Source organism: Jaculus jaculus, chromosome 4 (assembly GCF_020740685.1).
Source record: "Jaculus jaculus isolate mJacJac1 chromosome 4, mJacJac1.mat.Y.cur, whole genome shotgun sequence".
NCBI lineage: Eukaryota > Metazoa > Chordata > Mammalia > Rodentia > Dipodidae > Jaculus > Jaculus jaculus.
The window spans coordinates 14,277,824-14,300,562 of record NC_059105.1 but is presented as its reverse complement, the minus strand read 5'-3'; the positions used below and the strand labels follow the sequence as shown (position 1 = coordinate 14,300,562).

The 22,739-nt window shown below is 45.2% G+C and overlaps 1 protein-coding gene across 1 annotated transcript in view; it reads left to right on the top strand.

The window, feature by feature from the left end:
- The window catches only part of LOC101609018 (sterol 26-hydroxylase, mitochondrial), a 33,027-nt gene extending 15,443 nt beyond the window's left edge, over positions 1-17,584 (top strand). The window contains exons 2-9 of the mRNA XM_045148014.1: positions 9,375-9,565; positions 12,803-13,002; positions 13,376-13,573; positions 13,664-13,836; positions 16,421-16,587; positions 16,765-16,846; positions 16,928-17,140; positions 17,252-17,584. Coding sequence (XP_045003949.1) covers positions 9,375-9,565; positions 12,803-13,002; positions 13,376-13,573; positions 13,664-13,836; positions 16,421-16,587; positions 16,765-16,846; positions 16,928-17,140; positions 17,252-17,371 — 1,344 coding nt within the window. The 3' untranslated portion in view covers positions 17,372-17,584. The remainder of the gene's footprint in view (positions 1-9,374; positions 9,566-12,802; positions 13,003-13,375; positions 13,574-13,663; positions 13,837-16,420; positions 16,588-16,764; positions 16,847-16,927; positions 17,141-17,251) is intronic.
- The last annotated feature ends 5,155 nt before the right edge of the window (positions 17,585-22,739 follow it).

Below are 22,739 nucleotides of genomic sequence, written 5' to 3'. Positions count from 1 at the left end.
GTAATTAAGAAAAAATATTTTATTCATTTAGTTATTTGAGAGAGAGGGGTATATGTAATATATAATATAGTATATATATATTCAGCATTCATTTTTATTTATTTATTTTTATGAACAACTTCCATGATTGTAAACAATATCCCATGGTAATATCCTCCCTTCCGCCACTTTCCCCTTTGAAACTCCATTCTCCATCATATCCCCTCCCCCTCTCAATCAGTCTCTTTTATTTTGGTGTCATGATCTTTTCCTTCTATTATGATGGTCTTGGGTAGGTAGTGTCAGGCACTGTAAGGCCATGGATATCCAGGTCATTTTGTGTCTGGAGGAGCACATTGTAAGGTGTCCAAATAAATATTTTTTAAAGCCTATTTTACCCTTTTGAGTTTTCCATTCTCAGTCTCATATGAATTTAGGAGTTACCTATTATCTTTTACATAGGATTGGCTCAGATAACAAAATTGCAAGCGCCCTTGAACAACAAAATTAATTTAAGGAAAAAATAAAGTAATAAAATGAGCTGGGTGTGGTGGCACATGCATTTATCCCAGGACTTGGGAGGCAGAGGTAGGAGGATCACTGTGAATTTGAGGCCATTCTGAGACTACACAGTGAATTCCAGGTCAGCCTGGGCTAGAGTGAGACCCTACCTCAAAAAACCAAAAATAAACAAACAAATAGATTTAAACAGATCCAAAATAGGGAGACGGAAAAGTCTTTGCATGTTTTTCTTTCTGTATTTATTTATTTATGAGAGAGGGAGAGAGAATGGGCACACTAGGACCTCCAGCCATTGCAAACAAACTCTAGATGATGCACCACCTTGTGCATCTGGCTTACATGGGTCCTGGGGAATCACACTTGGCTCCTTTGGCTTTGTAGGCAAGTGCTTTAACCATTAAACCATCTCCCCAGCTGTGAGCCTCTGTATGTTAATCTTATAAATGAAGTTTAAGTATTATTACTTCCACAAAAAAAGACTGTCAGAAATGTACCATTAAGGGCTGGAGAAGATGGCTTGGCAGTTAAGGCATTTGCCTGCAAGGCCAAAAGACCCTGGTTTGATTCCCCAGGACCATGTAAACCAGATGCACATGGTGGCGCATGCATCTGGAGTTTGTTTGCAGGGGCTGGAGGCCCTGTTGCGCCCATTCTCTCTCTTTCAAATAAATTAATTAATTAAACTAAATAAATCTTTTGAAAAAATGGACCATTATAACTCAATTACATCAAACAAAAGTGAAAGTAAAAAGAACAAACGCTCAGAAGTTCTGCCGAAGAGTGGAGCAGCTGCCCTGGAGGGCCCAGCCAAAAGCACGACTGAAAGGCTCGCTCAGAAAACAAACGGCCAGGGCTCAGGATGTAGCGCCATCTGTAGAATGCTCTTCTAGAACACTCGCAGCTCTGAGCTTGATTCTCAGTGTCACACAAAACTAGCAATTTTATGCCAGCCCCACCCCCCGCCCATGTGTGTGTGGAGTGTGATGAGTATCACTGTCACCCACAACAGCCTGAAACTCCTGGGCTGATTTCATCCTCCTGCCTCGGCCTCCTGAGTTTGGGAGCACTTCTCCAAATGATAGCCTTAAGGAGCCACCTTTTTGTTTTGTTTTGTTTTTGTTTTTCAAGATAGGGTCTCACTCTAGCCCAGGCTGACCTGGAATTCACTATGGAGTCTCAGGGTGGTCTCGAACTCACAGTGATCCTCCTACCTCTGCCTCCCGGGTGCTGGGATTAAAGGTGAGTGCCACCACACCCGGCAAGGATCCACCTTTGTTTCTAATGAAGGAATCTGTACAAATCATCCCAGATGAAGTCAGCAGGGAGCCTCCTGCATTATGCTTAAGCATTAAAATTGTCAATTAGGGCTGGAGAGATGGCTTAGCTGTTAAGGTGTTTGTCTGCAAAGCCAAAGGACCCAGGTTCAGCTCCCCAGGACCCATGTAAGCCACATCCACAAGTGGGGGGAGGGGATTTGTCTGGAGTTTGTTTGCACTGGCTGGAGGCCCTGAACACCCATTCTCTACCTCTTTCTCTCTCTCAAATAAATAAATAAAAATAAAAATATTTTTTAAAATTGTCAATTAAAAAAAGGGGGCTAGAGAGATGGCTTACAGGTTAAGGCGCTTGTCTGTGAAGCCTAAAAACCCAGGTTCTATTCCCCACGACCCACGTAAGCCAGAAGCAACAAGACAGTACAGCATCTGGAGTTTGTTTGCAGTGACTGGAGGCCCTGGTGTGCCCATTCTGTCTATCTGCATATTCTCTCTCTCTCTCCCTTTCTTTTAAATATATATATATATATTTTTAAGAACAGGGCAAGAGTTAGACCTGAGAAGACAGGCACATCAGAATAGAAAAGGCCAGCCATGGAGCACTGAGGTCCTGCTTGGTCTAGAAGCCTCAGTTTCCTTCAGATGTGGACTTGCTTCAGGTTCTACTTCAAGGCACCAGATATGTCAAAGAGCAACTTTCTACAAGGAATAATGATTTGAAGTGACAAAGCAGTGCTCAGCACTGCAATATCTCTATCACACCTTCCAAGAAGGTGGAAGAGGTGGCAGAAAGAATGTAAGAGCCAAAGGAAGGGTAGGACTCCGTACAATGTGCTCCCTCCAGACATAAAATGGCCTGGATATCCATGACCTCATAGTGCCTGACACTACCTACGCAAGCCCATCATAATAGGAGGAAAAGATCATGACATCAAAATAAAAGAGAGACTGATTGAGAGGGGGAGGGGATATGATGGAGAGTGGAGTTTCAAAGGGGAAAGTGGGGGGAGGGAGGGAATTACTATGGATATTGTCTACAATCATGGAAGTCATCAATTTAAAAAAATAAATTAATTTAAAAAAAAAGAATAATGATTTGGAGCCAAGCATGGTGGCACATGCCTTTAATCCCAGCACTTGGGAGGCAGAAGTAGGAGGACTGCTGTGAGTTCAAGGCCAGTCTGAGACTACATAGTGAATTCCAGGTCAGCCTGGGCTAGATTGAGACCCTATCTCGAAAAACAAAAACAACAAAAAATAATAATAATGATTTGGGAGCAGCAGAGGGCTGTGATGAGACTACAAATGATATTAAGCTATGGGCATAGTCGAGGTGGAGGCACAGGAAAACTTTTAAAGCCAAAATGAGAATTTCATCATGTGCTTTGAAACACTAATCTTTGGCCACAACTAAAACCCACAGTGATGTTGGTCTATGGTTTAACACACAGTTTCCAGGTAGATGTCCTCATAGAAACACTTTTTAGCTGGTCTTGGTGGCACATGCCTTTAATCCCAGCACTGGGGAGGTAGACGTAGGAGGCTTGTCTTGAGTTTGAGGCCACCCTGAGACTACATAGTGAATTTCAGGTCAGCCTGAGCTAGAATGAAAAAAAAAAGAGAGAGATCATGTGAAAGAATCCTTCCTTCATAATCTCCCAGCTCTATGTGACTCTATTTTGATTCTGACTACTTTCTTTGTTTAGAATACTTTATTTGTGTGAGAGAGTATTTTTCTTCACATTAGTTAATCACTGGTCATTTTATTTTTTATTTTTATTTTTTATTTAATTTTTATTAACATTTTCCATGATTATAAAAAAATATCCCATGGTAATACCCTCCCTTCCCCCCAACACTTTCTCCTTTGAAATTCCATCACTGGTCATTTTATTTTGTGTTCTTTTGAGGCAAGTTCTGTCAGTCTAGCTCAGGCTGACCTAGCACTCTGTAGCACCAGGCTGGCTTGAACTCACGGCAATCCTCCTATCACTGCCTCCCAAGTGCTGGGATTAAAGATGTGTGCCACCACGCCTGGCATCACTAGTTCTTTTAAGTCTGTCTTTGGTCTCTATGGATTGGCCTTTTGGAAAAAAAAAATCATAATAAAAAGAATCATATAGGACTGGAAATGTAAATGTATGAAGCCCTGGTTTTTTGAGCCCCAAGAAGAGAGAGTGAGTGAAGGAGGGAAGCAGGAAGTGAGGGAGGGAAGGAGGAGAGGAGAACCCACGTGATCTGGATTCCTTTTCTGTGTTTTCAAGATTTGTTCAAGTTGCAGCATGAATCAGTATTCATCCGTTGCATAGGCGAATAAGACGCTATTGCGTGTGTATAGTACACTGTTTATCCGTTCATCTGCTGATGGTATTGGGTTACTCCACACCTTGCCTAAGTGACACTGCCGAAAACATTTCTGGGCAAGCTCTGTGTAGGCACGTTTTCATATCTCTTGCTTATGTTCACAGGGATGCACCTGCTGAGTCATCGTAGTTCCTTCCTCTGCCTCCCAAGTGCTGGGATTAAAGGCGTGAACCATCATGCCTGTCTATTTTTTTTTTTCTTCTTCTTCAAGGTAGGGTCTCACTCTAGCCCAGGCTGACCTGGAACTCACTCTGTAGACCCAGGCTAACTTTGAACTCATGTGATCTTCCTACTTCCACTTCCCAAGTGCTGAGCTTAAAGGTGTGTGCCACCACACCCAATTGAAATAGTTTTTTAAAAACATATTCTGGATATTAAGCCCTTAACAGATATCTTTTCTCATTTTGAGGAAGTATTTTAATGTTTTCAATAATGCCCATTGTTGCACAAAAGCTTTTAATTGTTTAAAATTGTTCATGTTGGGCTGGAGGGATGGCTTAGTGGTTAAGGCACTTGCCTGCAAAGCCAAAGGACCCAGGTTCTATTCCCCAGGACCCCATAAGCCAGATGCCCAAGGTGGCGCATGTATTTGAAGTTCATGTGCAGTGGCTGGAGGGCCTGGCATGCCCATTCTCTTTCTCTCTCTCTCTTGCTCTCTGTCTGCCTCTTTCTCTCAAATAAATAAATATTAAAATTGCTCATGTCAAATCTAAGGAATAAAGTTTTACCCCTTTCTTTGTTTTGTTTTGAGAGAGCATCTCGACTGTCCAGTTGATAAACCCGATGCAGGCTTTCTAAGCCTTTTCTGCTGTGTTTACTATAGTCCTCCTAGCCCCTAGGACGGGGAGGTGGAGCAGGATAGGGGCTCCCTACATGCATGTTCAGTGCTCTTGGCATTCTCCGTTTTTGGAGTTTGAGCAGATGAGAGCTCACCCTCTCATCCATCCTGAAAGATATGCCAGTTGGTAAAGTGGCTCTGAAAGCCTGAGGCTGGCCAGCTGGCTCCAGTTACCTCCTAATGGTTGGCACACAGGCGCAGCACACATCTCTCAGCAAGTATCCGGCTGTCTTTCTAAAATAACCTCTTACATAAGGAGATTCCTGAGAAGTGCCACCAGGCATCAGTGGAGGGAAGTCTGAGGGAAAAAGGAGACGAGCCCAGAAATGTCCTCACTGATGGCTGAGAAGTGGTTTCGGAAGCCTTAGACTATAGGGAACAAACTTATATTCATTAAATATCAATTTATCTAGTCTTTTAAAAGTTTTTTAATTTTTTTATTTGAGAGAGAGAGAGAGAGAGCGAGGCAAATAGGTATAAAGAGAGAATAGGTGCACCAGGGAATTCAACCACTGCAAACAAACTCCAGAAGCATGTGCCACCTTGTGCATCTGGCTTGCATGGGTCCTGGGGAATTGAACCTGTGTCCTTTGGCTTTGTAGGCAAGCACCTTATCCTCTAAGCCATCCCCCCAGCCCCCATAGTCTTTTTTATTTTTATTTATTACTTAAATGTGTATATATATATATATATATATATATATATATATATATATATATATACATTTGCAAGCAAGCACCTTGTACCACTGAGCCAGTTTTCCAACCCTTTAAAAATATTTTGTTTATTATTTATTTCCAAGCAGAGAGAGAGAGAGAGAGAGAGAGAGAGAGAGAGAGAGAGAGTGAAGATGGGCACACCAGGGCCTCCTGCTATTGCAAATGAACTCCAGATGCATCGGCCACTTTGTGCAGCTGACTTTATGTGGATACTAGGATTTGAACCCAGGTAGTCAGGCTGTGCAAGCAAGTGCCTTTACCCATTAAGCAATCTCCCCAGCCCTGGTCTGTCTGTCTTTCATTTTTCTTCTTTTTTTTTTTTTTTCTTTCTTTCTGAGATGGGTAGTCCCAGGCTGGCCTTGAACTTCAGTCCTAATCTTTTTTAAAAAAATTGCTTTAGGGGTGGAGAGTTGGCTTAGTGGTTAAGGCACTCGCCTGCAATGCCTAAGGACTAATGTTCAACTCTCCAGGTTGCACGAGGTCGCACAGGCACACAAGGGGCCACATGCATCTAGAGTTCAATTGCAACAGCTGGAGGCCCTGATGCACCAATTTTCTCTCTCTCTCCCTCTCACATTAAAAAAAAAAAAGGCTGGAGAGATGGCTTAGTGGTTAAGCGCTTGCCTGTGAAGCCTAAGGACCCTGGTTTGAGACTCGATTCCCCAGAATCCACGTTAGCCAGATGCACGGGGGGTGGCGGGGAGGGACAAGCACCTGGAGTTTGTTTGCAGTGGCTGGAGGCCCTGATGCGCCCATTCTCTCTCTCTGTTTCTCTCTCTGCCTCTTTCTCTCTGTGTCTGTCTCTCTCAAATAAATAAATAAAAATACAACAAACAAAAAAAAGTTTTTTTGAGGTAGGGTCTCACTCTAGCTCAGGCTGACCTGGAATTCACTATGTAGTCTCAGGGTGGCCTCGAACTCATGGCGATCCTCCTACCTCTGCCTCCCGAGTGCTGGGATTAAAGGCATGCACCACCACACCCTGCCAGACAAAAATTTTTTAAAAACCAATTTATTTTTTAAAAAGGTCAGTCTGTTGGACTTGCCTAAAAAAAATAATAATAGGGCTGGAGAGATGGCTTAGTGGTTAAGCGCTTGCCTGTGAAGTCTAAGGACCCCGGTTCGAGGCTTGATTACCCAGGACCCACGTTAGCCAGATGTACAAGGGGGTGCACGCATCTGGAATTCATCTGCAGTGGCTGGAAGCCCTGGTGCATCCTTTCTCTCTCTCTCTCTCTGTCTGTCGCTTTCAAATAAATAAATAAAAATAAACCAAAAAAATAATATTTTAGTTGGTGGCACATGCCTTTAATCCTAGCACTTGGGAGGCAGAGGTAGTAGGATCATTGTAAGTTAGAGGCCACCCCAAGACTACTTAGTGAATTCCATGTCAGCCTGAGATAGAGTGAAAAAAAAAAAGAAAAAGAAAAAAAAATTGTTTTAGGGATTGAAGAGATACCTCTGTGGTTAAAGGTGCTTGCTAGAAAGCCTGACAGCCTAAGTTTGATTTCCCCAGTACCCATGTAAAGCCAGATGCACAAGAAGCAAGAGGCCCTGAACACTCATTCTCTCTCTCTCTCTTTCTCCTAAAGATGAAGAAATAAAATATTGAAAACTAACCTTTTTTTTTTTTTTTTGAAGTAGGGTTTCACTCTAGCTCAGGCTAATCTGGAATTCATTTTAGGATGGCCTCCAACTCATAGTGATCCTCCTACCTCTGCCTCCTGAGTGCTGGGATTAAAGGTCTGCACCACCATGCCTGGCTGTTTTTATAATTTTTATAAATATTAACAAATCATCCTCCCAAATAGGGAAGTGTCTTTTTGGACTTCCTCCAGCCATATGGGCATGTGCTTACTTTCCTGAAGGGAAGTAGGAGCATTCAGCTATTCAAGATCAAACTGCACCAGGTTCTGGGAGGGAAAACTGGGTTACACACTAAAACAAATGTGGACAGTTTTCTGTCTTCCTGGCTCAAGCAGCCTCAGCTATTATTAGTTTGTGGAGGATGCTGGATGACTGAGTGATACCTTGGGAAACAACTGTGTTGCAGTGGTGAGAACCAATAAGATTGCTTTTGTTTTTCTGAATTATAAATTGGGTGGTGTTTCCTTCAGTAATCTCTGTGATGGGTCTTTAACTTTAGTGTGTTTTGCAGAAGCCCTTTGGTTTAATTTCTGTACTGAAGCAGATCTTGAGCCTCTCAAAACTTGTTAGTAACAATGAGGAAAGAGTTAATAGTTGGGGAACCACTGGGTCTTATTTTTTCACTATGAGGAGATACTTTAGCCAGGAAATTTTGTTTCGTATTTATGAGTTTGTTTTAGATTTTTACCTCCTTCAAAACCAAAATGTATCTCTTTTCTTGCTCTTCTTCAGCCGCTACAAATACAGTGCAGCCTCCAGGACTTGTCCACTCTAAGAAGCTTTGTAACCCTGAGTGACCTTGAGCCTCTGCACTGTCAGTTTCATAGAGGCTAAACAGAGCAGTTCAGTGCCTTAGAAATTCTAAATGTGTCTGTGTGCAGATTTCCTTTATTATATATATTTTTAAAATTTTTTTTGTTCATTTTTTATTTATTTATTTGAGAGCGACAGACATAGACAGAAAGACAGATAGAGGGAGAGAGAGAGAGAATGGGTGCGCCAGGGCTTCCAGCCACTGCAAACGAACTCCAGACGCGTGCGCCCCCTTGTGCATCTGGCTAACGTGGGACCTGGGGAACCGAGCCTCGAACTGGGGTCCTTAGGCTTCACAGGCAAGTGCTTAACCACTAAGCCATCTCTCCAGCCCTATATTTTATTTTTTAATGAATTTTATATTTATTTGAGAGAAAGAGGCATATATACATATATGTATATCAAATCAAGTTATATACATATACATACACACACACATATAATCCTTAGGCTTCACAGGCAAGTGCCTTAACCACTAAGCCATCTCTCCAGCCCCTATTTATTTCTTTTTGAACAGGCTCTTACTCTTACTAGCCTTGTATGGCTATATATACATACATACATACATACATATATATATATATATATATATATGTATATGCATATGTATGTATATATATATATTATATATATATATATATATTCCTTTGTTTTTTGTTTGTTTGTTTGTTTATTTATTTGAGAGTGACAGAGAGAGAAAGAGGCAGAGAGCAATATAGAATGGGTGTGCCAGGGCTTCCAGCCACTGCAAACGAACTCCAGCCGCGTGTGCCCCCTTGTGCATCTGGCTAACGTGGGTCCTGGGGAATCGAGCCTTGAACGGGGGTCCTTAGGCTTCACAGGCAAGCGCTTAACCACCAAGCCATCTCTCCAGCCTGGTTTGGTTTTTTTGAGGTAGCCTCTCGCTCTAGCCCAGGCTGATCTGGAATTCAGTATGTAGTCTCAAGCTGGCTTCGAACTCACAGTAATCCTTCCACCTCTGCCTCCAGAGTACTGTGGTTAACGGTGTATGACACTGTGCCTGGCTGCATGGCTATTTCTGCTGTATTCTGCCTGCAGAATCACTGGTCACCACAGCGCCTGTGTCTTGCACAATGTACCTTTTGCACTTCCTACTGGCTCTGGTGTAGCCATCAACTACCCTCCCCTACTTCATCTCCTCTCCCAGAAACGTCTGCCGTGCTGGACTTCAGCTCTGGTCGCCCCCTACTCCTACAGGTGCTGAATAAGGCCAAGTACGGTCCGATGTGGATTTCCTTAGCTGGCCCTCAGAGCTTTGTGTACCTGGCCAGTGCCCCACTCATCGAGCAAGCTATGCGGCAGGAGGACAAGTATCCCGTAAGGGACAGCATGGAAGTATGGAAGGCGCATCGGGACCATCAGGGCCTCTCTTACGGGGTCTTCATCAAGTGAGCTGGGACCTAAAGGGTCTGGGTCAGAGTATCGGAGAACTAGGTTAAAAAAAGAATGCTCACAGGGCAGCCAGGGCAGCAGATACGGGACAGGAAGAGACCTCCTTGTATACTCTGAGCTTGAAAGCAGTCATTGGGATGTGCTGAAACCCAGGAACTGGGTCACTGTCTTTTTCCATTGATCATTATGTCATTTTGGACAAGGGAATACTTTTCCCTTGGCCTTGTGGTTTCAATCTGTGACAATAGGTTGTTAGGACGAGAATGTCTCTATGGTTCCCAAAGCCTTTTTTTCTGATCTCTCCCCCTTCCCGGAACTGAACCCTGGTCCTCACACAAGCTAGGCAAAGTCTCTACCACAGAGCTACATCTGAGCTCTTTCCGTCTTATTGTTATTGTTATTATTATTATTATTATCTAAGTGAATTTTTTTTTCATGGTACTTGCCCCAGGTCCTCCTATCTCAGCCACCTGAGGATCACGGGTCTGCACCACCAGGACTGGCTTCACATCCAATTTATTTTATTTTTTTACATTATCGTTGCAAATACTTCAATTTGTAGTTGAGAAAATGTCGTTATCACTTTTTTGGGGAGGGCTCCACTTAGTTTTTAAAAAAGCATGACCCAAATTGTGTTATATTCCACATGTATTATTGACTCTAAACTTCATGAACACCCTCCACACATGGAGATACACATTGGCTGCTGTCATGCCTAAGACAGGTAAAATTAAACTGACAGCGACATTTGAAGGATGGGATGTTACTTACTCATGTGCTGTTTGAAGCAAATCATGGGAATTATTGGTAATAAACCATTCCTAGTAGTACAGCTTGTAATTGGGTATGTTACAGATTTCTTTGGCTATAGTATGTTAATAGGACTCCAAAAACAATTAAGTGTTCTCCTCATTCATGATCAAGTTGACAATCATGTTTGTTTATTTATTTATTTTTAATATTTTATTTATTCATTTATGAGAGAGAAAGGTATAGAGAGAAGCAAAGAGAGAGAAAGAGAGAATGGATGCATTTGCTACTTTGTGCATCTGGCTTTACAAGGGTCTTGGGGAATTGAACCTGGGTCCTTAATTTTGCAGGCAAGTGCCTTAACCACTGAGCTATCTCTCTAGCCCCTATTTATTTATTTCTGAGCAAGGCCTCACTCACCCTGCTGACCTGTAACTCACCCTGTAGCCCAGACTGACCTCAAACTCACAGTGTTCCTCTTACTGCAGCCTCCTAAATGCTGGGATTAAAGGCATGTGCCACCATGCCTGACTTAAGTTAATTCTTTTTTTTTTTTGAGATAGGGTTTCACTCTAGTCCAGGCTGACCTGGAATTCACAGTCTCAGAGTGACCTTGAACTCACAGCAATCCTACCTCTACTTCCTGAGTGCTGGGATTAAAGACATTTGCCACCACGCCCCACAATTTTTTTTTGACAACTTCCATAATTATAGGCAATAAACCATGATACTTCCCTCCACTCCCTCACTTTCCCCTTCACAAATCCACTCTCCATCTTGCCCCTTCCCCATCTCAGTTAGTCTCTCTTTTATTTTGATGTCATCATCCTTTCCTCCTATTATGATGGAGTTTGTTTGCAATGGCTAAGGCCCTGGATGCCAATTCTCTCTCTCTGACTTTCTCTCTCATAAATAAAAAATTATTTATAGAAAAATATATTTATAGAAAAAAGAATGGAGCCGGGCGTGGTGGCACACTCCTTTAATCTCAGCACTCAGGAGGCAGAGGTAGGAGGATCACCATGAGTTCAAGGCCACCCTGAGACTACATAGTAAATTCCAGGTCAGCCTGGACTAGAGTGAGATCCTACCTTGAAAAAAAAAAAAGAATGGGTCTGGAGAGATGACTTGTGGTTAAGATGCTTGCCTGTGAAGACCCTATCTTGAAAAGTCAAAAAAAAAAAGTCAAAAAAAAAAAAAACCCACAATGGGGAAAGTGGGGGGGGGGTGGAGGGAGGGAATTACCATGGGATATTTTTTTTATAATCATGGAAAATGCTAACAAAAATTTAAAAAAAAAAGAATGAAGGATGGGCATGGTGGCACATGCCTTTAATCCCAGCACTTGGAAGGCAGAGGTAGGAGAATAACCATGAATTCATGGCCATCCTGAGACTACATAGTGAATTCCAGGTCAGCCTGGACTAGAGTGAGATCCTACCTTGAAAAAAAAAAAAGAATGGGTCTGGAGAGATGACTTGTGGTTAAGATGCTTGCCTGTGAAGCCTAAGGTCCCAGGTTTGATTCTCCAGGTTCTACATTTGCCAGATGCACATTGTGGCACATGCGTTTGGAGTTTGTTTGCAGTAGCTAGAGGCCCTGGCACACCCCTTCTCATTCATTCTCTCTCTCTCTCTCTTTCTCTCCCTCACTCTGTCTCTAATAAATAAAATTTAAAAACACATTAAAAAAATGAAGGATGGGCATGTTGGTACATGTCTTTAATCCCAGAATTTGGGAGGCAGAGGTAGGAGAATAACCATGATGAGTTCGAGGCCACCCTGAGACTACATAGTGAATTCCAGGTCAGCCTGAACTAGAGCAAGACCCTACCTCGAAAAACAAAAAAATAAAAAAGAATGGGGCTGTAGAGATGGCTTAGTGGTTAAGGCACTTGCCTGCAAAGCCTAAGGAGCAAGGTTTGATTCCCCAGTACTCATGTAAGCCATATGCATAAGGTGGCACATTCATCTGGAGTTTATTTGTAGTGGCTGAGGCCCTGGTACACCCATTCTCCTCCCAGTCCCCTTTCCCTTTCTCTCTTGTAAACAAATAAAATATATATATATATATATTTTTTTTTTTTTTGATTTTTTGAGGTAGGGTCTCACTCTAGCCCAGGCTGACCTGGAATTCACTATGGAGTCTCAGGGTGGCCTCGAACTCATGGCAATCCTCCTACCTCTGCCTCCCGAGTGCTGGGATTAAAGGTGTGCGCCACCACGTCCAGCTTAAAATATATTTTTAAAATAATGACCTTGAACTCCTTGTCCTCCTGCTTCCACCTCCCAAGTGCTGAAATTACAAACATAAACCACCACCCGGAGTAGTTTTGTAGTTCTAAGACTGTGCCATTCAAATTTGGCGGTGGTACAATTCTTGGAGTCTGATTTCTCTCAACTTGGAGTTGGCCTCTGGGTGGGAAAATGCCATTTAACAGGTCCCCTTGCTTGCCCGTGCCATTCTTTCTTGGTGTCCCCCAGAGAAGGGGAGCACTGGTACCAGCTGCGCCAGCGTTTGAACCAGCGGCTGCTGAAGCCGGCGGAGGCTGCACTGTACACGAACGCTTTAAATGAGGTGATTGACGACTTCATGATTCGGCTGGACCAGTTACGGGCAGAGAGTGCTTCGGGGGATCAGGTGCTGGATATGGCTCACCTCTTCTACCATTTTGCCTTGGAAGGTAACCTTGCTGATGGAGGGGCTGGGGCAAGAATTGGCTCCTCACGGCCCTTGAATTCTCTGTTCCTGGCTCTGCCTCTTATTTATTCATTCATTCATTCATTCATTCATTCATTCATTCATTCGTTTGTTTGTTTGTTTAAAGAGAGAGGGAGGGAGAGAGAGGTTGGGAAAAGGCAGAGAGAAAATGGGCATACCAGGGCTTCCAGCCACTGCACACAAACTCCAGATGATGCACCGCCTTGTGCATCTGGCTCACGTGTGTACTGGGGAATTGAACCTGGGTCCTTAGGCTTCAGGAGCAAGTGCTGTAATTGTTAAGCCATCTCTCCTGCCCTGTGTCTGCCTCTTATGCTGGACTCTGCACTTCCTAGCTATTTGCTACATCCTGTTTGAGAAACGGGTTGGCTGCCTGGAGCCCTCCATTCCCGAGGACACGGCCACCTTCATCAGATCAGTTGGGCTCATGTTCCAGAACTCAGTCTACATCACCTTCCTTCCCAAGTGGACCCGTCCCCTGCTCCCTTTCTGGAGGCGATACCTGAGTGGCTGGGACACCATTTTCTCTTTTGGTGAGATGTCCCAGTCTGGGGCCTTCTCCATCATGCCATCAGCTCTCAGCGTGGCTTAACCTCATCTTCCCTCGCTTTCTGTCTCTGCAGGCAAGAAGCTGATTGATCAAAAAGTCAAGGAGATGGAGGCCCAGTTGCAGGCAGCAGGGCCAGAAGGGATCCAGATATCTGGCTACCTGCACTTCCTGCTGAGCAACAAACTGCTCAGTCCACATGACGCCGTGGCCACCTTTCCTGAGCTGCTGTTGGCCGGGGTGGACACGGTACATAAAGAGGGTTGGCAGGGGCACCAAAGGCTACCACATTCCCTTTTGTACCAATGACCCATAGTCCTCCACTAGATCCTGACCTCCATCTTCCATCCTGGCTTCTTTCCCTTCCATGTCACTGATACAGCCCAGCTGAGGAGAGCAGGAATGGTCCTTTTATTTTTTTCCTTTAATATTATTTATTTATTTAAAGAGAGAGAGAATGGGTGCACTTGGGTCTCTAACCACTGCAAAGGAACTCCAGATACATGAGCACAATCTTGTGCATCTGCCTTATGCATGCACCACTTTGTTCATGTGGCCTTATATGGGTGCTGGGGAATCAAACCCAAGCCTTCAGGCTTTGCAGACAAATGCATTTAATCATTGATCTATTTTCCAGACCCAAGGACTCACCTTGTTATAGGGAGAATCCTATCACCTCCTGGGCTCCCTGGCTCTCTCTGGCAACTAGGAAATTTCAACTCATATCCAATCTTCCTGATGAAATTTCAGGAAGAGTTAGAAGCTTGTCCATGAGCACTTTCTGTCCCCGGGAGATCCAGTCAGCCCATTGTGATGTGCCGTTTCCCTTTGTTGGAATCTGTTCTTAAAAATAACATCTCCTGGGCTGGAGAGATGGCTTAGCGGTTAAGCGCTTGCCTGTGAAGCCTAAGGACCCCAGTTTGAGGCTCGGTTCCCCAGGTCCCATGTTAGCCAGATGCACAAGGGGGCGCACACGTCTGGAGTTCGTTTGCAGAGGCTGGAAGCCCCGGCGCGCCCATTCTCTCTCTCTCCCTCTACCTGTCTTTCTCTCTGTGTCTGTTGCTCTCAAATTAAAAAAAAAAAAAAAATTAAAAAAAAAAGATCTCCTAGCCGGGCATGGAAGCACACGTCTTTAATCCCAGCACTCGGGAAGCAGAGGTAGGAGGATCGTTGAGAGTTCGAGGCCACCCTGAGACTCCATAGTGAATTCCAGGTCAGCCTGGACTAGACTGAAACCCTACCTTGAAAAACAAACAAACAAACAAAAGATCTCCCTCTACATATGTCCTTATCCTATTGCAGATTTGCTTAGAATGGCAGTCTTCAGGAACCCTCATCTGTTACTACCGTACTTCCTCCCACATTTTATACTCACCCACTTATACACCTTGCCACCACTTAGCCAGCTTCTACCCTAGAAATGCCCCGTCATGGGCTGGGGAGGTGGCTCAGTTGGCAGAGCGCTTGCCTAGGACGCAGGGAGCCCTGTGTTCCGTGCCGACACCGCCTCTACCGAATGTGGTGAAGCACACACCTGTGACCCTGGCACTTGGGAGACAGAGGCTGGAGGATTAGGACTAGAAGCTCATCTTTTACGCCATAAGGGTTTGAGGCCAGCCTGGGCTATATGAAACCCTTCTTTTTTCAAAAATTCTGTCTGTATTTTTACTTTTTATTCATTTATTTGCGAGCAGAGAGAGCGATAGAGAGAAGAGATACAGACAGAGAGAATGGGTGCACCAAGGCCTCCAGCCACTGCAAATGAACTCCAGATGCTTGTGCCGCTTTGTGCATCTACCTACAGCTGGCTTTACATGGGTACTAGGGAATTGAACCTGAGTCCTCAGACTTTTCAAGCAAGTGCTTTAACAGCTGAGCCATCTCTTCAGCTCTAAAAACCTTTTAAACAAATTATTTGTGTGTGTGTGTGTGTGTGTGTGTGTTTGTGTTTGTGTGTGTGTGTTTGTGTTTGTGTGTGTGTGTTTGTGTTTGTGTGTGTGTGTGTGAGTATGCCAAGGCCTCTTGCTGATACAAACAATTGCCAGACGTTTGCACCACTTTTTTGTGTCAGGCTTTATATGTGTGGATGGAACCCAGGCCTGCAGGTTTTTCAAATGAGGACCTTTAAGTGCTGAGCCATCTTCTCAGTCCTGGAAACCCTTCTTAAAAAAAGAAGAGAGGGCTGGAAAGATGGCTTAGCGGTTAAGCGCTTGCCTGTGAAGCCTAAGGACACCGGTTCGAGGCTCGGTTCCCCAGGTCCCACGTTAGCCAGATGCACACATCTGGAGTTCGTTTGCAGAGGCTGGAAGCCCTGGCGCGCCCATTCTCTCTCTCTCCCTCTATCTTTCTCTCTGTGTCTGTCGCTCTCAAATAAATAAATAAATAAATAAAAGAAGAGGAAGCCGGGCGTGGTGGCACACGTCTTCAATCCCAGCACTCGGGAGGCAGAGGTAGGAGGATTGCCATGAGTTCGAGGCCACCCTGAGACTACATAGTGAATTCCAGGTCAGCCTGGGCTAGAGCAAAACCCTACCATGGAAAACAAAACAAAACAAAACAAGAACAAGAAGCCTGGGAGATTGCTCAGTTGTTAAAGGTACTTTCTAGACTACTGGTCTGGGTTCAATTCCTCAGTACCCATGTAAAGACAGATGCACAAAGTGACACATGTATCTGGAGTTTATTTGCAGTGGCAAGAGGCCCTAGTGTGCCTGTTTCCTGTCTTATTCTCTCTCTTTCTCTCTCTCTCTCCCCCCCTACTTGAAAATAAATAAATTAAAAATAAAGACAAAATCTAAACCCCTCGCCTCATTCCCATTCTACCTCCTCCTAGACATCCAACACTCTGACATGGGCCCTGTACCACCTTTCAAAGAACCCAGAGATCCAGGAGGCCTTGCACAAGGAAGTGGTGGGTGTGGCACCTCCCGGGCAGGTGCCCCAGCACAGTGACTTTGCCCACATGCCCCTTCTCAAAGCTGTGATTAAGGAGACCCTCCGGTAGGATGCGATTTCTTTCGTGATCATGGGGTATATGTGGTGTGGGTGGGGACTAGGTATAAGAGTGAGATGGGAAAAGGGACTGGGCATCAAAGAGGTACACGAGAAAGAGTGGAGCTTTGCCCACATCTGCTCCCTGAATCTGGAAGTTGACCTTAGACTTTGGTTTCTCTATAGCCTATACCCTGTGGTCCCCATGAATTCCCGGATCACCATGGACAAGGAAGTTGAAATCGACGGCCTGCTCTTCCCCAAGAATGTGAGTGGGGGCTAGAGAAACTGCCCAGGGGCATTGCAGCTCTCCATCCACGCCTTCACGCTGCCCATTCTTCCTCCGCAGACCCAGTTTGTGTTTTGTCACTATGTGGCGTCCAGGGATCCCAAGAGCTTCTCTGAGCCCGACACCTTCCTGCCTTACCGCTGGCTGAGGAAGAGCGAGTCTGATTCTCCTAGAGTCCAGCACCCATTTGGTTCTGTGCCCTTTGGCTATGGAGTCCGTTCCTGCCTGGGCCGCAGGATTGCAGAACTGGAGATGCAGTTGATGCTGTCAAGGGTGAGCAGAGATGGGTGAGAGGGCATGAGGGCGAGGGAGGGGGAGGAGTGTGCCAAGCAGGCAGTGGCAGGAGATCAGGACTCTTGCATCTGCCCACTCTCTCCCTGTCAGCTCATACAGAAGTACGAGGTGGTCCTCACCCCTGAGACTGGAGAAGTGAAGAGCGTAGCCCGCATTGTCCTGGTTCCCAATAAGAAGGTGGGCCTGCGCTTCCTGCAGAGACAGTGCTGAGCTGGTCCCCTGCCTCCCTGCGGCGTGTCCTGAGCCCCCCAGCCCTGGCACAGCAGTTCCTGGCTACTGCTGCGTGTCAGATATCAAGATGCCACACACTTGACAGCCAGAGGAAATCTGGGCCCTTCCCACAGACCCGTGAGCCACAATCATCACACCACTGTCCCATATTACACTGCTGTACCCAGGCATAACATAAAAGAACTCCTCTGAGTTTCTTCTGGTAGCTTGTTCTTTCTGATCACCCTTTTCCATGGTTGGGGAGCTCCTTTTTACAGCTTGGGATCATGGTGGGTGGCCCTGTTGGCCTTCTTGGAGACTCAGAAGACCACACGCTTCTCCAGGCCCCACTGAGTGTTGGGGCAACAATGTCAGAGAGCTTATGTGTGGAGATCAAGCTAATTGGCAACAGGGTAATCTTTGCAAAGGCTAAGCCTGAGGACAAAGAACACTATGTGTCTTGGGTGGTGCTTAAAGATAAGGAACTTGCAGCTTCTCCAAACATTTCCTGGTAAACACAAATAACTCATGCTCTGATCTGATGCAATCCTGTGATCTGTCTTATGCTCAGACTCCTCATAGCTTGGACTGCTTGAAAGTGACTAAAAGCTGTGCGCAGTCAGTTGGGGAGCCCTTGAGTGCGTCCTCCTGACTCTCCCTTAAATCACATTTTGAGCGTTGTGTGTTTATTTTTGCATTTTTTCCAAGCACCACTGGACAGTGCAAACGCTTGCAGGCCACGCAGAGGAGCTTTAGTCGTACATAGGCAAACCCATGAAACAGGACTGTAGTGTGCACCTATAGGCCCTGCTGCACAGGAAACTGAGGCAGGAGGATTGCTTGATCCTAGGAGTTCAAAACTTGCCCAGGTACATAACAAGATCCCTTCTGAAACATAAAATATAAAGTGAAGTAAAATAGGGCCCAGAGATATGACTCAGTGGTTAAAGGCCTGAGTTGGATTCCCCAGTAACCATGTAAAGTCAGATGCACAAAACTGGTACATGCATCTGGAGTTTGTTTGCACTTGGCAAGAGGCCCTGGTCTGCCCATTCTCTCTCTATCTCTGGTTGAAAATAAATAAATAAGGGCTAGAGAGATGGTTTAGCAGTCAAGCGCTTGCCTGTGAAGCCTAAGGACCCCAGTTTGAGGCTAGATTCCCTTAGTACCCATGTAAGCCAGATGCACAAGGTAGCGCATGCATTTGGGGTTTGTTTGCAGTGACTAGAGGCCCTGATGCACCCGTTCTCTCTCTCTCTGCCTTGGTCTGTCTGTTGCTCTCAAATAAATAAATAAAAATCAACAGTTTTTTTTTTAAAAAAAAAAAAAAGAGAGAAGAAATAATAAATAGAAAGAGGGCTGGCTTAGTGGTTAACGTGCTTGCCTGTGAAGCCAAAGGACCAAGGTTCAATTCTGCATGTCCCACATAAGCCAGATGCACGTGGTGGCACATGCATCTGCAGTTAGTTTGCAGTGGCTAGAGCACTGGCATGCCCATTCTCACTCTCCTCTATCTTTCTATCCCTCTCTCTGTCTCTAACAAGTAAATAAAAATTAAAATAAAATCTTTCTTAAAAAATACAGAGAGAAACAGAGGCAGATAGAGAGAGAGAAAGTGGCAGTGCCAGGGCCTCTAGCCACTGCAAACTCCAGTCGCATATGCTGCCTTGTGCATCTGGCTTACATGGGTAATGAGGAATTTAACCTGGGTGCTCAGGCTTCGCAGGCAAGCAATCACCTTAACCACTAAGTCATCTCTTCAGCCCTTAAAATATTTTTTAAATATTTTATTTTTTTTTAGAATTTTTTAAAAATTATTTATTTATTTATTTATTTATTTGAGAGCGACAGACACAGAGAGAAAGACAGATAGAGGGAGAGAGAGAGAGAATGGGCGCGCCAGGGCTTCCAGCCTCTGCAAACGAACTCCAGACGCGTGCGCCCCCTTGTGCATCTGGCTAACGTGGGACCTGGGGAACCGAGCCTCAAACCGGGGTCCTTAGGCTTCACAGGCAAGCGCTTAACCGCTAAGCCATCTCTCCAGCCTAGTATTTTATTTTTTTAGTTTATTAGTTGAGAGAGAGGTGTGTGTGGGGGGGGGGAAGACAGGTATAATAGACACACCAAGGCCTCCAGCTACTGCAAACTCCAGACACATGCACCACCTTGTGCATCTAGCTTATGTGGGAAATCTAACCTCGGTCCTTAGGTTTTGCAGGCAAGTGCTTTAATTACTAAGCAATCTCTCTGGCCCTAAAATATTTTTATTTGTAAGGAGAAAGAGACAGAGTATGGGTGTGACAGGGCCTCCTGCCCTGCAGATGAACTCCAGATGCATTTGCCACTTTGTGCATCTGGCTTTATGTGAGTACTGGGGAATCAAACCCAGGCTGTCAGGTTTTGCAGGTAAGCACTTTTATCCACTGAGCAATTTCCCCAGCCCCTGGATAGAGGCTTCTCCTGCTGTCTCCCAACTGTCCTGATACCAGAAAGAAGCACACATCTGCCTTGCTACCAACCAAGTCTCTCAATTGTGTCTGACAGACTGAATCCAGGTCAGCTGGACCGCTAGCTACAGGAGAGGCTAGGGATCATAGTTTTCAGTGGCCCAGCCTCCTCAGTACAGTTTGCCACCAGAAGAGGCTTGACATAAAGGTTCATTCAGTTCACCATACCTCAGGCTGGACACCCAAATGAATTGCATTCAAGTCTTTCAAAAGGAAGCAGTCCTGAGCTCTGGAAGCCCCCTCCTCTCTTACTCCAAAATACTTTAAAATAAACTTTATTCTTTTTAAGCAAAAAAGGAGGAAATCCTGTCCCTTGTGACAATAAGGACGAACCTGGAGGATGCTGTTAACTGAAACAATCCAGGCATGTGTACTGGGGATTGAACTGGTTCTTATGCATGTGAGACAAGCATGTTAACAACTAAGCTATCTCCCCAGCCTCTGATCCTAGGTCTTTGCTTTTGTTTTTTCTTTCATGATAGGGTCTCACTCTAGCCCAAAATGACCTGAAACTCACCCTGTAGTCCCAGGCTGGCCTCGAACTCATAGTGATCCTCCTACCTTTGCCTCCCAAGTGCTGGGATTAAAGGCATGCACCACCATGCTCAGCTCTTTATTATTATTATTATTCATTTATTTATTTTTGGTTTTCTGAGGTAGGGTCTCACTCTAGCTCAGGCTGACCTGGAATTCACTATGTATTCTCAGGGTGGCCTCAAACTCATGGCAATCCTTCTACCTCTGCCTCCCGAGTGCTGGAACTAAAGACGTGCACCACCAATTTTAATACATGTATCATGGGAAAGCTTTGCTAATCATCATCATGGAATCAATATACACAACTTTGTATTGAATCCTATATTTCAAGATGTGTAGGAGGGAAGAGCTGTGAGAATCTTAAATAAGTTATGTCTTACACTGGGTATCTAACCTTAGCCAATGTTTCTTGTAGACTAGTCATAAGTACTTGGTAGACCCAATCTTGTGTTGCTGAGGAGAATGAGACATCATTCTTGCTGCTTAGCATGGTGTGGCATCATGCTCGTGATGCATTAGTGATTATGAATTTCTAGTTCTTAACAGAAAGTGGAGTTGCCCAGATTCCACCTAGAATCAGGAAATGAGTCTTTGTGAGAGTGAGGCCCTGGGCTCTGCATGTCACAAACTTCTTGGGTGACCCTGAAGTACATCCGGAGTTGAGAGCCACAGAGAGGATTGTGAGAAGAAACCTGAGAGCATTGTGGGCACAGCCAGGGGTCCCAGAGTTTCACAGCAGCTTTGGGAGAGGAGCCAGAGTGGAGGCAACACTGTCTCTTAAATCATCCCAGCCCAGGTCCCAGCAAGGTGGTGGCACATAAAGACACTTCTTTGCAACTCCCCATCTTTTCTGATAACCTCAAGGGCTGCAAGAGCTGGGCTCCATCAGAAAAGGGGTCCAAGGCAGTGGGGTGGGATGTTCACTGCCCCAGGGAACGTTTGCCAGGTCTTCAGGACGGTGAGCCCAGACAAGCAGAGTGCCTCTAAAGATGTGTAAAGGGTAGGCAGAGGGCACTAAGGTCCCCCTCAGCCTCAGTGTCACCACTGAAGGTCTCTTCCCAGAAGAATAGCCTCAAGAGAATAACCTCTCACACGTTCTCAGAGACAGCCACTCTATCCCCTTTTGGTCCAGACCCACCAATCCCAAGTCCCCAGGTTTTCATTGGGGATGCCATAGCACAGTTGGTACTGAAGCTGGCTTGTTTTTTTAAAAAGATTTATTTTTATTTATTTATTAGAGACAGAGGAGAGAGAATGGGCATGCCAGGGCCTCTAGCCACTGCAAACGAACTCCAGAAGCATGCACCACCATGTGCATCTGGCTTACGTGGGACCTGGAGAATTGAACCTGGGTCCTTAGGCTTCACAGGCATGCGCCTTAACAGCTAAGCCATCTCTCCAGCCCTGAAACTGGGTTTTGGCAAAATGTTTAGGGAGAAAATGCCTTGGCTTCCTGCCTGGCAGACCAAATACAAACACTTCCACTGACCTACCCTTCCTGCACTGGACCTCTGGACCTGAATGCCCATATTGCCACTGAGGATGGTGACAGCAGAATCCAAGCTTTTGCTCTGGAAATTCAAATGCCCAGTCCTTAATGTGGATGGCAAGAATTTAGGACACACACAGTGGATTGGGAAGAGCACACGATGGGTCGTAGGGCAAAGGTCACCTGATCCCCCGCTGGTAGGATTCTGTAACCAGGGGTGAGGTAGGAACAAAGAGATGATAGACTCTTCTTAGGTCCCTGAGACAAGCCTTGGGCCCTATGTTCCCGGATGGAGCCTGGGAGAAAAGGTCAGGCACAGCAGAACAGACTGACTGGTGGCTATGCATTTCAGTAGATGGACCAGGGTCAACCTGGCAGAGCTTCCTGAAGCCCAGAAAAGGGCAAGGCCACAGGCTGGAGTACCCTGAATGACAGTACATGCAAGTAGGGTCAAACGACTTTGGGAATGAGACACAGGGCAGTGACCCTGAACACCATGGCCAACCAGCTGACAACCAGATAGGAAGCAGGTTTTGGCAGGTTCTGGCAGCGGATGGACACTGGTAACTGAGGGCCAGAGCCTTCTACTACCTCAGGCTTCTGTATTCACTAACCTTAGCTTCAGGAAAAGATGGAGAAGAGACCTCAAATTCATGGCCCCTGTTGAAATCGGGTTCATTACAGAAATCACATCCAATGTTATAGTAACAGTTATGCTTCCTTTTAAAAGATATTTTATTTATTTGAGAGAGAAAGAGAGAATGAGCATGTCAGGGCCTCCAGCCACTGCAAATGAACTCCAGACGCATGTGCAACCTTGTACATCTGGCTTACG